Source organism: Magnolia sinica, chromosome 4 (genome assembly GCF_029962835.1).
Source record: "Magnolia sinica isolate HGM2019 chromosome 4, MsV1, whole genome shotgun sequence".
NCBI classification, from domain to species: Eukaryota; Viridiplantae; Streptophyta; class Magnoliopsida; order Magnoliales; family Magnoliaceae; genus Magnolia; species Magnolia sinica.
The window spans coordinates 102,070,348-102,084,731 of record NC_080576.1 but is presented as its reverse complement, the minus strand read 5'-3'; the positions used below and the strand labels follow the sequence as shown (position 1 = coordinate 102,084,731).

The following is a 14,384-nucleotide window of genomic DNA, read 5'->3' as shown; positions in this document are numbered from 1 at the left end:
TTCATCAAGGGAATGATTTCACTAGAGGGGGCGGGCCACGCCCGTCACTTTCCATCTTAAACCTGCAGTGCTCAAAGCAAACTCTTCAGAAACCCAAATCCTACAGAGAAATGGAAATTTAAAATTTTTTTAAAAATAAAATAAAATGTAAGCATTTTGAGATTCCTACTGTTTCCCATTTCGCCTAGAAGAGATCTTCACTAACAACCCAATCCAGCTCACAGCATTTTAAAGGCTCAAAGATCAACACAAAACCCATGTGTCAATCAGATGGGCACGGGACAGGCGTTCCATCAATTTCACATCATCAGTCGAGCATAGCATCGAAGCAAAAGCAAGAGCATCAAAAGGTGACCGAATCGATGCCCCCATCAAAAGGGGGATTGCAATTCAAAGTATGGATGAATCATCAAGAAGCAGAGAGATCATGCAACAGCTCAAACTTCTTTCCGTTACGTTGAAGTAGGCTCGCCCAATGTACAACCCACTTCATCTTCAGCTGCAAACTGAGGGTGATTTGGCAATCTAAATGGTGTAGTCTCGTCTCAGGAAGACCCGTCTGAAGAAATAGCCATGAATTAGGTAATGCAGCCACAGTGTATATTGCTCGAGATAAAGCATAACAAGCAATGGCCATTAAAATGCTCTTGATTGCCACATTCCACGAATTCAAGCATCAAAGACCGTATAATGCTGAAGAGATTTGACTAGAGCCTTCACGCATTGAAGCATCAAAGACCGAATAATGCTGAAGAGATTTGACGAGAGCCTTCCCACAGTGCGTCATCCAAGTAGTACACTTTGCATTCTCACTCTGCCCAAGCACCAGTTTAGATAACAGTAGTTCAGAGATGTGAATTTTATAACCTCAACATTGCAGCTGAGTCTCACATGATTGTTGATGAAATCAAGCAGCAATCTTTAATCTTAGGATGAAATCAGCAACCATTTCACACAGTATTCTGCTTTTATGTACAGAGACCTTTGATTGCTTTATTGATACAGAGAAGCCAAGATGCACGCTCACCCCAAAAGAGCCGAATTCTCTTGTAGTTCTTAAAAGTTATTGATCCATCTAAAAACCAAATCAGCCACTTCGACCGTATAATTCTCCACTTAAAACTGCACATATATAGATATATAGATATGAGTCAGCAACTTCATCAGCAGAACAAAGTTAATTAATCAACCACAAGGGAGGCCCGCTCTTATGCCCACTTCCATCCTACACTTTGAACATAATGGGCGGACATGTGGCATTGAAAAAGAAGATTACTAGTTTCTTCTCTTTTTCAGTCGGACAAGATCATAGCTGGGGTCATGACATCCTGGCCCACCATGCCCATAATCATGTTCTTGCTCCTCTATGCTTCTTGGTCTCCTAGGGTTTCCTAGTCTGTACTTGATGCGGCCATCGACATCCCTTGAATCCCCTCTCTCATGAAATTCAGCAGCACCTTCAGGAAAAGCCCTACGTCTAGAACCACCTTCCGCATGATAAACTAATCCATCACCATCAGCAACAACATCATGAGGTCTACAGGGACGAAATGGTCCATGCCTCTCACTAAATTTTCGTCTCTCATCAAGACAGTCATCACCCACAAACTCAAACAACCGATCGGAGTACAAAGGTCCCAAGTGTTCATCCCCTTCTGCCCTTTCTCGAGGGTCTATCATGTCAAACCTCCTATTGATTCTCTGTACAACCCTGCCAGATGGACTCCTCCGGAGAAGAGGCCTTGGAAGATCTTGTTCCTTTGACGGACCTGCATCTCTTACAGCATTAGACAATCTAGATGCATAAGGTGGGGAACCATGCCTCCTAATCATCATATCTTCTGCAATACAAGGATGCTCAGGAGGCACTCTCATCCTCTCAATTCTGAGATTCCGTGTGAGTCTGCAGTTCATCAGTTCTGAGCGTCCATCAGGAGAGCGTGTTCTGGATCTCGGTGGAGATTTGGAACCAATTCGAGGTACACGCAAAGGACCCCTCATCTGCATTGGTGACAAGCTCCTCTCTCTCTGTGCAAATGGATTTGGTATACGTTGAGGTTCGGGACGTGGAAACGAAGGATGCATCATATCTGGTAAACCCCTAACAAACTTTTCTTCGTGCTTGAGTACAACCCTATCAGGGCCGCCTCCACCAATGCACCTATCTGGGCTAATGTCTCTAAGCGGCATATGGGCCATTTTCACACCGGGTGGCATGGGCCCTTCTCTCCTTGCAGACTGTCGTCTGAGAAAAATCATATCAGAGCCATATCTATCTGGGCTAATGTCCCTCATAGATCTCCGGGGCATTCGCATGCCGAGTGGCATTGGCCCCTCTCTCCCTCCAGGATGCCCAAGTACTATCATATCAGTGCCACCTCCACTAATGCGCCTCTCTGGGCTAATGTCTCTCATTGGGCTGTGGAGCATTCGCACATCAAGTGGCATGGGCCCTCCTCTCCCTCCAGGCTTCCTAAGCATGACCATGTCAGTGCCACCTCCACCAATGCACCTGTCCCGGCCAATGTCTCTCATAGATCTGCGGGCCATTTGCACATCGAGTGGCATGGGACCATCTCTACCTCCAGGTGATCGCCTTCTAGATGTCAGATGATGAAAAAACTGCATATCGTCACTTAAAGGCTTCCCCCGTGCCCTAGCAGCACTTACAATAGCACCATCAGGTGCAATAACAAAGTCATCTCGTTCACGCATCATGGCTGCAAAAGCAGTGGCTTTCTTAGGCCTAGGAAATTGAAAATCAGTTGAACTACTACAGTGCTCAGAAGCATAATCCCAATTTGGATCACTACCACCACCTAAAGCATCCAGCGAGTTGTCGATCTGTCTTCTGCCATGCATAAAATCCGCTTCAGATTTTCCTATTGGTTGATCTTGGTTTCTCTCTCTTTCAAATTTCCTGAAACCATCCATGCAGCTTTCATCTCTGTAAAAAAGAAAGCGAATCAAACTCTGGGATAGAAAAACGGATAATAACAGTAACAAACAATGAGAGCAAGGAGTATTACCGCTGGTGGTTTAGTTTATCACTCTTGTCAGGAAATCTAGCTTTTCCAGCTTGCAACGGTGATGACCTGCCTGGTATAGATCTCGTTCTTGCAGATGGAGATTCATCGCGTGCACGAGGCAAATTGATAATACGGCTCGAGTTGCTTCTACCATGGACATCTTTAACTGCTTCTTGACTTGCCACAGCTGGCTTCCTTTTGGGAAGATTAGAATGGCTTGCTTCTGCTCGGTTAGATACTTTGACATTCTCTCGTCGGCTTACAGTGTCAACCTGAACATCATCTGTGACTGGATGTTGGCTTGCACTAACCACCTGACTGGATGCTGTCTCAAGGTTCTTCAACCCATCTTTCCTTCCCGTGCAATCCCTTGGAACCTTCCGAATCGCCTTAGTAGATCTCTTCTTTCCAGATGCAGCAGTTGGCACTTCAGTGGCCAAAGATGCATGCAAACACGGCCCTGTACTCTTATCTTCATCTATCTTCTTGTTGATAAGATCACTATCATGTTCTGCAATGCAATGAGCATTGGTTTTCTCACCAGGATTATCAGTTTTACTATCAATGCCCTTAGTACGTGATGATACTGTGGCACGATCATCGCCATTACCACGAGAATGGTCATCTTTGCTACTATTCGAATGCCCTGCTTCTCCTGCATCACCAACACCAATACCCTCAATGGTGTTATGAACCAACAGATCTCTTACCTCGCCATCTTCATAATCATTGTCATCCTTCTGTCGCTTACCAACTGTATTAATTGGACCCTTCACATCATGAGAAGCATCTGATTCATGGTCACACTTACCAGGATCATCTTCTTGGGTATCAGCAGTTTTATTAGTCTCCTTATCCTCATAACCTTTAGCTACCCCATTATTCATGCATGAATCTACATGAAGTGAATCTGTGGAAATGGATTTAGATGATTTGGGATTGGAAACTTCTGAAGTGGTCACTTGTGCAATCTCTTCCATCTGATCAGCAAGCAGCAATTCTTTAAGATTGGGTCGCACAGATTCGGAAACTAAACCCAAGCCCTTGACAACATCTTCAGTCGCTTCCTGGGATAACTCTCCACTAACAGGCAATTCTGAATGATGCTCAGACTGGCATGATATTCCTTCCACGGCCTTGGGAATTTCTCGCCTACTCTCCTCCAACGGTTCAGATTTTACTGCACCAGAAACTATGAATTTCATATTGCTTCCCTGCACAGTCTGGAGTCCTACTTGCCCACCACCATCAGATGGTTCGGGTTTTGGTGTTCTCTGATTTACCACCTTTTTGTTGGCTACCTGACCATCACCTTCAAGTGGTTCAGATTTTACACATTTAAAATCAACGGATTTCATATTGTCTGCTGGTGGTGTTAGATTTGCCGAAGAATTCAGATTAGATGACCCAGTCACTGAATTCAGTTTAGTTGTATTACTAGCAGCTCCTTGCCTGAAGGATGGCAGGTAACTGGGAGATGGATTGAGCTGTATACGAAGGGGAGCCTTGAAATCAGAGTCTTTCTCAGGAAACAAGGAGGAGCATGACAGCCTTATGCTGTCCTCACTCCCAACAAGTGCCTGTTTTGCTGAAGTTGCATAGGTCCCTTTGGGTTCTCCAAGAATCGTCTCTGCTGGGCATATCACAGGCTCCTTGTCACGTATGCTGCCTGAACCCAACATGCCAGTTCCATCCGCTGTATGGTTTATGGCTGAACTACTCATAGAGCCTTCCCAAGTCTCCATCATGGTATTTAAATCCCAACGTAACCTGTTTGCAAGTAAATGAGTGCTATTGGAATTTGATTCAGCAAAACTACACTCATTCTGGATATCATGTTCTTCCTCAATCAAAGCCAGGTTTTTTAGCTTGTCATGGTGAACATCAGAGCAACTCTCATCAAGCAGCTGTGAATACTGATACAATTTCTCTTCATCCTGACAGCTCCCTCTACTACTTTGACCTTCTATAGATTGCCCGAAAGGTTGCCCCAATGACAATAGAGAATCAGAATTCCCTGAAACCTTCTGAAAAGCAGATTGATAGCCTGGCATAGATTTTTCTTCCCGAAAAGGGTCATTGAGAGTTAATTGCAGCTCAATGTTCTCTGTACTTCTCTGACATGCTGACTTTTCCTCCATTATAAGCTTTCTTTTACTGCTTATTTCTTCCCCAGCACTAGCAGTAACTGTAACATCAGAATGCTGAAGACTTAATCCAAGAGAACTGTCATTCCTAGTCAAAGACTTTAACTTGATATCGGTGAAGCATCCTCCATCCTCCAAGGAATAACCCTTGACATTGGCAGAACCCCCATAAACTGGCATCCACGTTGACTCAGATGCTGAGATGGACCGTTTGTTTGGAGCTACATCAGTTTCGCCTGTCAGTGAAGAAGACATTGGAGATGGTGGCGACGAAGACTGCGCCATCAGGAATCTCCTTTTCTTGATAGGTACACCTGCAAAAGTATCACTGGCCTGCCGACCAAGAATAGTAACTCTAAGATGCCATTCATTAATCAGAACTCAACTGAAGCCAGTAGAGGATATATATTCCCATTCACTTGATTAAATAATGTTGTTTAGCAATGTTAGCAACAAAAATAGAAAATGCACCTCTTCGGATATCGGCATCTCCATAAGTTTACTGTTGGAGAAAATAGAATCTTGTTGTGTTTATTTGAAGCAATTTTCCAACCATTCTCCTGAGATGAGGCAATAGGGAGAAGAGGAACGAAGAAAAGCCACCATACTCTGTAGATATGACACCTGCAGCACATGGATCAATAATGAATATAAGAAGCCAATTCAGGTATAGGTGAAGGATTTGAGTAACAAAAATCCCTTATCAAGGATACATGTAGCAGCAAATCACGTGCAAAATTAAATAACTACGCACACATACATACATAGGTCAAAGGCGTAACAAGATCAGCAATTCTCTGGATAGGTTGATAAGCAAAGTGACCAAAAGAAACAGAATACTTTGATCCTGTCAGTGAATGCATCCATAAGGATGGCAACCATCGATCTGCCTGCTAATAATATAAAGGCAGAAAGAATTATCCTGAAACTAGCAATTGAATATGTGTGTGTTTATAGCCTTTGTTCATAGGTTCATAATCATACATGTCAAGTATGGTTAGACATGTATCCGAAACCCATGAAACTTTCTAAGGGCGTGTTTGGGCGGTGGGATTAGAAGGGATTAGGTGGGATGGGATTCAAAAAACATAATTATTACCCATGGCAGGGATTGTTCCCTGTTGCCACGGGATAAGATTAATGTCATGCTTTGTTGGTAATACGGTGGTACATTGAATGGATATACCCACCATCATTTGAAATTACTGAGAATAACACACGTGTTATATCTAAACCGTTCATTTGTTTTGTAACCTCATTTTATGGCATGGGCCTAAAAATGAGGTAGATCCAAAACTTATGTGGCCCCAAAGAAGTTTTCAATGGCAAGTATTCAATCCCCATTGCTTTCTATGGTGGGGTCCACTTGAGCTTTAGATTTACCTGATTTTTTGGCCCATGCTCTAAAATAATCTCGAAAAATGGGTGGACGGTGTGGATATAGCCCACACATCATGGTGGGACCTACACAACTTGCTAACATTGAGTAAAATTAGCACGAGACCCAATGCAATTCCATCTAGTCTAATTCCAAGCTTTTCCATTCTTCCCAAACATGGAGTGGAATTGGCACAGGACCAGATGAATCCCATCCCACCTAATCCCCTCTAATCCCACTGCCCAAACACGCCCTAAAGGTTTACAACTCGAACACTCCTTGAACAGCAAGGAAGCAATCATCAAAATCCCAAAGACCAGATTCCATAAATAGATTGCAGAAAATTTTTATTATAAAGAAAATGGGATACAAAACTCCAAATATGCGATGCATAGCCTAATTTTGTTAACAACATCTTTAGCAAGCATGTATACTACTGCATTAGCTTCACTTAGAACAAGGCTAAAAGAAAAATTGATGGGAAAATGTGATGCCATGCTCTCATTGAAAATTAACTGGGCCTCCAACCTAGGTTGCAAGACTTGACCACCGAGGTCACAACATTGGCTAATCTCCTTCAACAACAAGTAGCATTTAAGACATCATAGAAGCACCTGATCCCTACCTTCATTGCTTCCAATTTAGTGCAATTGCTCCAAACCCCCTCCAGTCATGAGAACACCAATCTCATCATCTTTTTAGTTTTAACTTCCACCACCAATTAGAAGCAGATACAAAACACCAGTGACTCTCCCAAATAACCAGCCCAAAAAGTCGAATCTAAGACTTGACAGCGGAACACCTTGCAACTCATCTACAATGAAGCTCCATTCCCTAAGAGAATGCTTGATCCTATCCTTCAGGAGTAAGAGATGAGCAGTACCAATTGGATATCCTAGTATTAAGTTCCTTCCGATTATCCCACAAACTTGTAAGTGAATCATTCTCCACAAAATCTGCCCCCTTGGTCGGAAAATATACTTAGACGGGCCTTTTGAAGAGGTCCTCCACTTAATTAAGTGAGGCCCGCAAGATCCGAACATCATTACTCAAATAGCAGTGATTCTACCTAGTGATGCAGCTTCAATTTATATCCAGATCAAACGTCGAAACATCTTTGAACTCATTCACAAAGGAAGCCCCATTTCATAAGAGAGCTCAATCCTATCCTTAACCGGTCGAGAGATGATGACTACCCATAGAATATCCCCCTTTTCTTTTCTTTTTTAATGGCCAACCATAAATTTCCTATTATTCAGTTCTTTCCAAAAGAACATAAGGTGGTGAACAAAAGCGTTCTCCACAAAATCTTCCCTCTTAGGAGACAACAACATTAGACCAGCCTTTGAAGCAGACCACCAAATTAGGCAAGCCCAATGCACACAACTTCAAAAAAGGCTAGAGGAATATGACTCTTCCTTTGAACAACTGAGGTTGTGTTGGGCTCTATCAGCAAGAAAAATATTAAATGATTTTTGAGTCGTCAACTCCTATTAGAACTTCCCAAAAAAAATAATCATGAAGTGCTACTCATGTGGATACGAAGCTTTCTTTCCAATACAAAAACAAAAAAGCCCCATTTTGCTATTGTTGGAAATTCTATTACTAGAAACTCCCAAATCAAGAAATTATTTTTCTTCACTCCTGAAATGGCCATGATCCAAAATGCAGCCTTAAGAAATATGAATAGAATATATGTACCAAGATGTGAAACAGTGAATGGACAAGTGGCCCCGTGTTAGTGTTTTCTCCAACATATAAAACAGATATTCCATTTCCTTAGATTGTCCAATGTGAGGATCTTTCTGTTCATTGAAGCCATCCAGCAGAAAGCTTGCGCAAATGTAGGAGAGAGAGCACCAAACCTTAGCTTTAAGCAAAACTAGGAGACCCGGCAGTGCACAACAACTCAAGGGATGCTTTTGCAAAGAAAAACCTGGAGCAGAGGGAGCTCAAATTCTCTCATCAGACTCATTAAACACAAGATGTACCCCATTAAGCAGCTGCTCAAGCAACTCAGACTCCATACAATCTTTCCTTAAAAGGCCCCACTTCAAAATCCCACATTCCATGCTACCCGGCCTCCAAATTAGGCCTACTGACATGACTCAGAATACAACACCAATAGCTAGAACCAGAAAAGGAACAAACCCAAGGAATTTTGGTTTTCTGACACATCAATCATAGCATGCCAAATATGTGATGTGGTTGGAAGAAACCGTCTTATTTCTACTAAGGGCCTGATTGGATTGAGGATTATCACAGTAATATAATTGAAACTTGCAATAACTACAAATTCCTTTAGAACTTGTTTGGATTACTAATCACCATTGTATGTAAAGGAAAAGTGTCATCTTTATGATTTTACAACCACCAAATCAAACATAGGAATTATCAGTGTTTTCAGCAGACAAGTAAAGGAATTTGTAATCGTTGCACTTTTTCATGGCATTATTGCAGAAATATCAAATCCAAATAGCAACAATAGTGCACGGATGTAATGTTTTGGCATTAAAGTAATGGAAAACCACCATTATTACGATTTTACCACTGATAAACCAAACACAGGAATTGACAATCAAATGCAAATGTTGTAAGGAGATCGGTGAAGGAATTTGGAATCATTGCACTTTTCCTTTACATTACTATGGTTGGTAATCAAAATTTGTCATTACTTCTCTTGAAAACATATGCATTTGACTGAGGATTGTTGTGTTTGGTTTATCAGTGGTAAAATCATAATGATGACACTTTTCCATTACATTAATGTCCAATCATCAAATCCATACACTAATGTGTATATTTGAATTTGAGATTTCCATGGTAATGCAATTCAAAAGCAAAATGATTACAAATTCCTTTACCTGTTTCCTGAAAATATCTGCATTTGACCGACAATTGCCTCGTTTTCAAGGTGGTAAAATCATAATCATGGCACTTTTCCATTACATTACTGTGGTAATCCCCCATACAAACAGGACCTTAAAAGGAGGTTATGAATGAATTGTAGACCATCCAATAAAACCAAGCTCAAAAATAGAATCTGGCGTTAATTGTGAACTAACTGCTTGCAGATCAGTGACACACTAGACGAGTTACTGTTGAAACACAGATAACACTCCACAATACAGCCTTCTTGTGCTCTTCAACAAAGTCCATTCACATCTCTCCATAATGAGTACGATCCCAATGTATGCCTCCAACTCATAATGGAGCTCACAAACTTCCTGCTACCAACTGCAAAATGAACTCTAAATCGACCATCGACATAAGAGTTTCTCTCCCAAGAAAGTATGATCATTAAAGGAAATCAACCATTTTATGGAACTTTCAGGGTGAACTCTGTCCACTAAGTTTTCTGAATGTAAGCAGAAGATCCAAGTTCTCTAATCCTGCTCCAACTTCCAACATGGTTTAAAAAGTGCAGCTTCTAGCTTTCAGCAACTTGGTGTCTAGCATGCTCATCTTGGCATAATTTTGATGTGACTACTACGGTACTACCAGAATTGATTTTAACAGAACATTATCAATCACTTACATTTGAGCAACCCATGCGCTGATGGAATCCTCAGAACTACATGAGATGGGATGAATCATAGACCCCAGCCCCATCCTCTTGTACAAAAGAGTGGGGAATATCATAAATCCATCTCATTTGCAAACCCAAAAGCCGCCATTGCATCCTCCTTATGGGCTCCCTTGAGGAGGAAGAGAACCCTCCCACATAAAGGTCAGAAATTGAGGTACTTGCAAAAGCTGTGAATTAATCCCTCATGCTTGATAATTTACTTCTGTAGAGTCCATATATAGCAAATCTACACAGGTATCACTAGGATCAATTACAAATACACTTTCTGTCAAAATCAAGAGACGCAAAACTAGAGCAATCTGGCTTTAGATAGCCGAATCAAGAAGGGACAGGACACCGATAAGGCATGAATGAATCCCTCAATAGCATTCCAAGACAAACAACAAATATGTATTGGGTGTCCTTATGGTCTCTCCCAATCTAAAACCATGCATAGGCACACTTTAGCACAAGTTGGGGGCTGATCCCTCCTGCCATAATGCCAGAAACAAAAACATATTGAGTAGAAATGCCATAGATAACAACAGTTGCACAGGTGGGTCCCATCTTCTCGCACAAATGCTATCTACGAGCTCTATTATGGATGGGCCCTGCCATTAGAAATCTAAAATTGCTCTGATTGCTGGCTTGCAAAACCACAGCTTAGACAGTTGTCCATATTTGACAGAAGCAAACCAACCAATAGGTCTTTGATCTACTCATTGGGAGATTTTTGAGGCATGGCTCATTCATTTAATGAATGGTTAATCACATAAAGGTGATGAGTTCCTTGTGTATGCTTGCTGGCTGGGGGGAAACTATTGGACTCAATCGAAATTTGCAATCTCTCCTAAAAGAAACACAGAGGAGTTTCCTTTTTACTTCCTTTGAAAGGTAACTGTAATTTCATTGAAACCCAAATGGAAGAGAATACATTAAGAAAGAGGCACGAGGAGACGACGACAAGTGTCTCCCATTTTGCAAGAGTTTCAACCATCTCATTAGCATCCCTCTGCACATTGGAAAAGGCAATACATCTTATTCTTGCAAAAAACTCAAATCTCAGAAATATCAGAGGCTAATTTCCACAAGCCTAGCATCCCCACCAATAATAGACAAGCCAGAATCCGAAAGTGGCATTCTGAAGAGTTCCCCACACGGTCAAGATTCCATTCTTAGAATCCATGGTGCTGCAGGGACTGGAAACATTATGAGGAACTCACCTTCTCAATTTGAATTATGCAATCCAACCCGGAGGTGTCCGGGTTTCCAAACGAACAACCAATAAAATTAAGCTTCAAATGCCCAGAGGGCTTCCACTGGGCTTTGACCTTAGGCCTTCCTCCCACAATCCATTGCCCCTCTTGAATGCCGAAATAGTTCCGCTTAACAAGTGCCCCAAAACTCCAACGTAACCATCCTCCAATCAATAACTAGACACAGACCATTAAAGTTTCCTATCAAGAATTTCATCAATGAATGTCAAAACTGCAAGTTTAAAAATAATAATAATAATAATAAAAATCCTACCAGAGATAATGATATGCACAATCAACATTTTTCCCAAAAAAGAAAATTTGAGAAACCTACAAAAATGAACAGCTTGAGAAAATGAAGGTTGATGAATGCTGCATGCAGATAGAGATGAACAAGGGGGGAAAAAGTGTTTGGGAACAGAATCCCATCATTTTGACCAAAAAAATACCAACATTTATGGGTCATTTAGATGCCTCTAAATGTGCCAAGTTGTAAATGGTTTACAGGTAAATCATTTACAATGTTTTTTATGGCCTTTTTGCATGTAAATCATTTACAGGCTGTCAATGATTTGTAAATCATTTATTACAGCATTTACACCCATCTCATTTACAGGCAATCAGTTTGGATTTCATTTACAGACTCTCCCTTTACAGCATCCAAAGGACCCCTTACAGATACTATCAATAAGACTTTGATTATCCTATGCACAAAACTAACAGGCACATGTATAAGTGGGACAAGATCCAAGCCATTAATCCAATAGACCTGCCGCCTTTATGTTCTGGTGCAAAATAGACTGGTCCCATAATCAGGTGGGTCACATGTGTACAATGAATGTGGACCGAACATTTTTCAGCTGTTCATATCACATAAATCTTGAAGAAATGGTCTTCAATGATGAATTGACCAGCCTGATTGTTAGGCCTGGAAACGCAATCCTTACATCCAGCAGTCCACCATGAGCACAAGATCAACCGTCGATTAGACGGTTCACACCATATGACCTTGCCAAAATATCCATCCGGTCCAACCATCATGTGGGCCACGAGTAAAGAAATGATGGATGGTAAGAAGGCGAATACTAAACGGTCCGGATCCATCATACACATGTGGCGCACCTGATAAGTGGACCGGCCCGATTTTCATCTCAGTACACAAACATGATAGGGTTAGTCAGCTGAAGGGCTCAGATCTCGCGAACATGCGGAAGGTGGGCACGTGTGAGACAGAGATCAGTTAGAACTCTCATCACGTAAACAAACCAACGACTTTTCTCCAATCCAGAGCACAAATTCGAGCAGAAGCATCAACGAGTTCTCATCAGAGATAAAAAAAACCTCAACAGAAATCGAAAAAAAATAAAATACTAAAAGCCCAAGAAGGGAACAAAAATAGGGATGCATCGCACAAGAAGAAGATCAGAGTAGGAGATGGATTACCTTCTCGAGGAGAGAGGAAAAACCCTATATTACAATCGAGGTCTCTCTTTCTCTCTCTGTAAAACCCTTGAACCGATTAAAATCTCAGTCTCTCTAAAAACCCTAGAAAAGATCGAAAATCTGCTTTTTCTCTTTTCTAAAAACCCTATGATCGAGAGCTTTGCAGTCTCTCTCTCTCTCTCTCTCTCTCCCCTTCTCTCTGTCTCTACCACTGAAAGCAGTTTTCCGCCACAGGTGTCGTGTCTTCCCACGCTAGGGTTCTTTATTCCCATTTTGCTAGAATACATCCTGGTGTATAGAAATAAGATGCATCGTGACTCTTATCCGTTGGATTTAGGTCCTTTAAATGACCGAGGCCGTTTATTTGTTATGGTTCCTTATGGATGGTATACTTCCTTAAAAAAAAAAGTCTAATATAGAATATTTCAGTCTTTTGATTATAGAAAGGTTACTTTGACCGTTCATATTGAAAGCAAAAGAGCCAAATTATCGAAGCTTGATATAAACCAGTTGATAACCTTCATTTATTGTCTATTCACCAAAACAAATTGATATAAGACATATAAACGGTCTGGATCACTTGATGATGGACCATATCCAATGGATAAAGTCCCGACGTACCCCATTTCAATACATCGCGATGTATTCTAACAATCGTCTACTTTATAATTGATGCACTGCCCACGTCCTGTACGGGCGGGATTATAGGATCTTCCACCCCGGCTTTTTAATAATTTAATTTTAGCCCAATTTCAATATCTGACCAGTGGGCTCATGATTACAATAATCCAGACCATTGATCGCTTCCATTCCAAATTCATTTGACTTAGATAATTCAGATCTAGTGGCCCACTTAATCAGACGTTAAAGACCGACTATGGTGTGGTCGAGGATCCTCTAAATGGACTGCAACACAAGGCTCCCCAACAACTGTTTTATGCAGTACGTAATGCATGTGGGCCCCACTATATTGTACATGTAAAATCCACTCTGTCTATCAGATTTTATACTCGTTTTTAGGTATGCAGGCTTAAAATCTGCTAGATCTACAACTCGCATGGACCACGCCACATAGAAAAATGGGATGTGATGACAACCATAGGTTTGTATGTGGGGCCAGCATCGTGTGTATAATTCATCAAATCAGTCAATCAGGGGTATATCACTAGGATGAATAGAAAATACAAATATCAGCCTTATAAAAAAAAACTCAATCGATCTACACCGAGTGAACTTATCAGATTTGGTAACAATTTCACATAGTTCTCATTTGAGTGGTCTATATTAATTATAAATACATATTATTTTATATATTTACTGTCAAAATGAAGGCTTTCACCTGATGGACGGAGTAGATTTTATATTTATAAATATAACATTGTGAATACCACAGAGCTTGGGTTTTTTAAGCGCGGACTAAAAGAGGTTTTGCAGAAGATTCCGGTCCACCGCAGCCACGTGACGTAACCGACACCCGTCGGTTTACGTTTCTGCTAAAATACGCCTCGGCCGCCAGAGTAGAAACGCAATGTGTACTTTTCCAGGGAGTCGCAGCGTTTACAC

General features: G+C 41.3%; 1 protein-coding gene across 4 annotated transcripts; it reads right to left on the bottom strand.

Annotated features, from left to right (window-relative positions):
- LOC131243551 (uncharacterized) lies at positions 1 to 13,041 on the bottom strand. Of its 4 annotated transcripts, none has more exons than XR_009170121.1 (5): positions 12,822 to 13,041; positions 5,648 to 5,800; positions 3,030 to 5,509; positions 170 to 2,947; positions 1 to 62 (listed from the first exon to the last, which is right to left on the bottom strand). XR_009170121.1 is itself a non-coding variant. In XM_058242987.1 (4 exons), the coding sequence occupies exons 3-4, from the start codon at positions 5,459 to 5,461 to the stop codon at positions 1,276 to 1,278; spliced, it is 4,104 nt and encodes a 1,367-aa protein (XP_058098970.1). In that variant the 5' UTR covers positions 5,462 to 5,531; positions 5,648 to 5,800; positions 12,822 to 13,041; the 3' UTR covers positions 102 to 1,275. The 4 variants fall into 4 exon arrangements, 2 of the variants coding, with proteins under 2 accessions (XP_058098970.1, XP_058098969.1); XR_009170120.1 differs by having other exon boundaries at positions 2 to 100; XM_058242987.1 differs by lacking the exon at positions 1 to 62 and having other exon boundaries at positions 102 to 2,947; positions 3,030 to 5,531.
- Between the last annotated feature and the right edge of the window lie 1,343 nt (positions 13,042 to 14,384).

Bases quoted from the DNA above. Each gene is read 5' to 3' on its own strand.
- LOC131243551 (XM_058242986.1), bottom strand. From the start codon at position 5,671: ATGGAGATGCCGATATCCGAAGAG. The intron at 5,510-5,647 runs GTGCATTTTCTA...CTTGGTCGGCAG, and splicing joins AGATGCCGATATCCGAAGAG to GCCAGTGATACTTTTGCAGG. The intron at 2,948-3,029 runs GTAATACTCCTT...TCTTTTTTACAG, and splicing joins GATAAACTAAACCACCAGCG to AGATGAAAGCTGCATGGATG.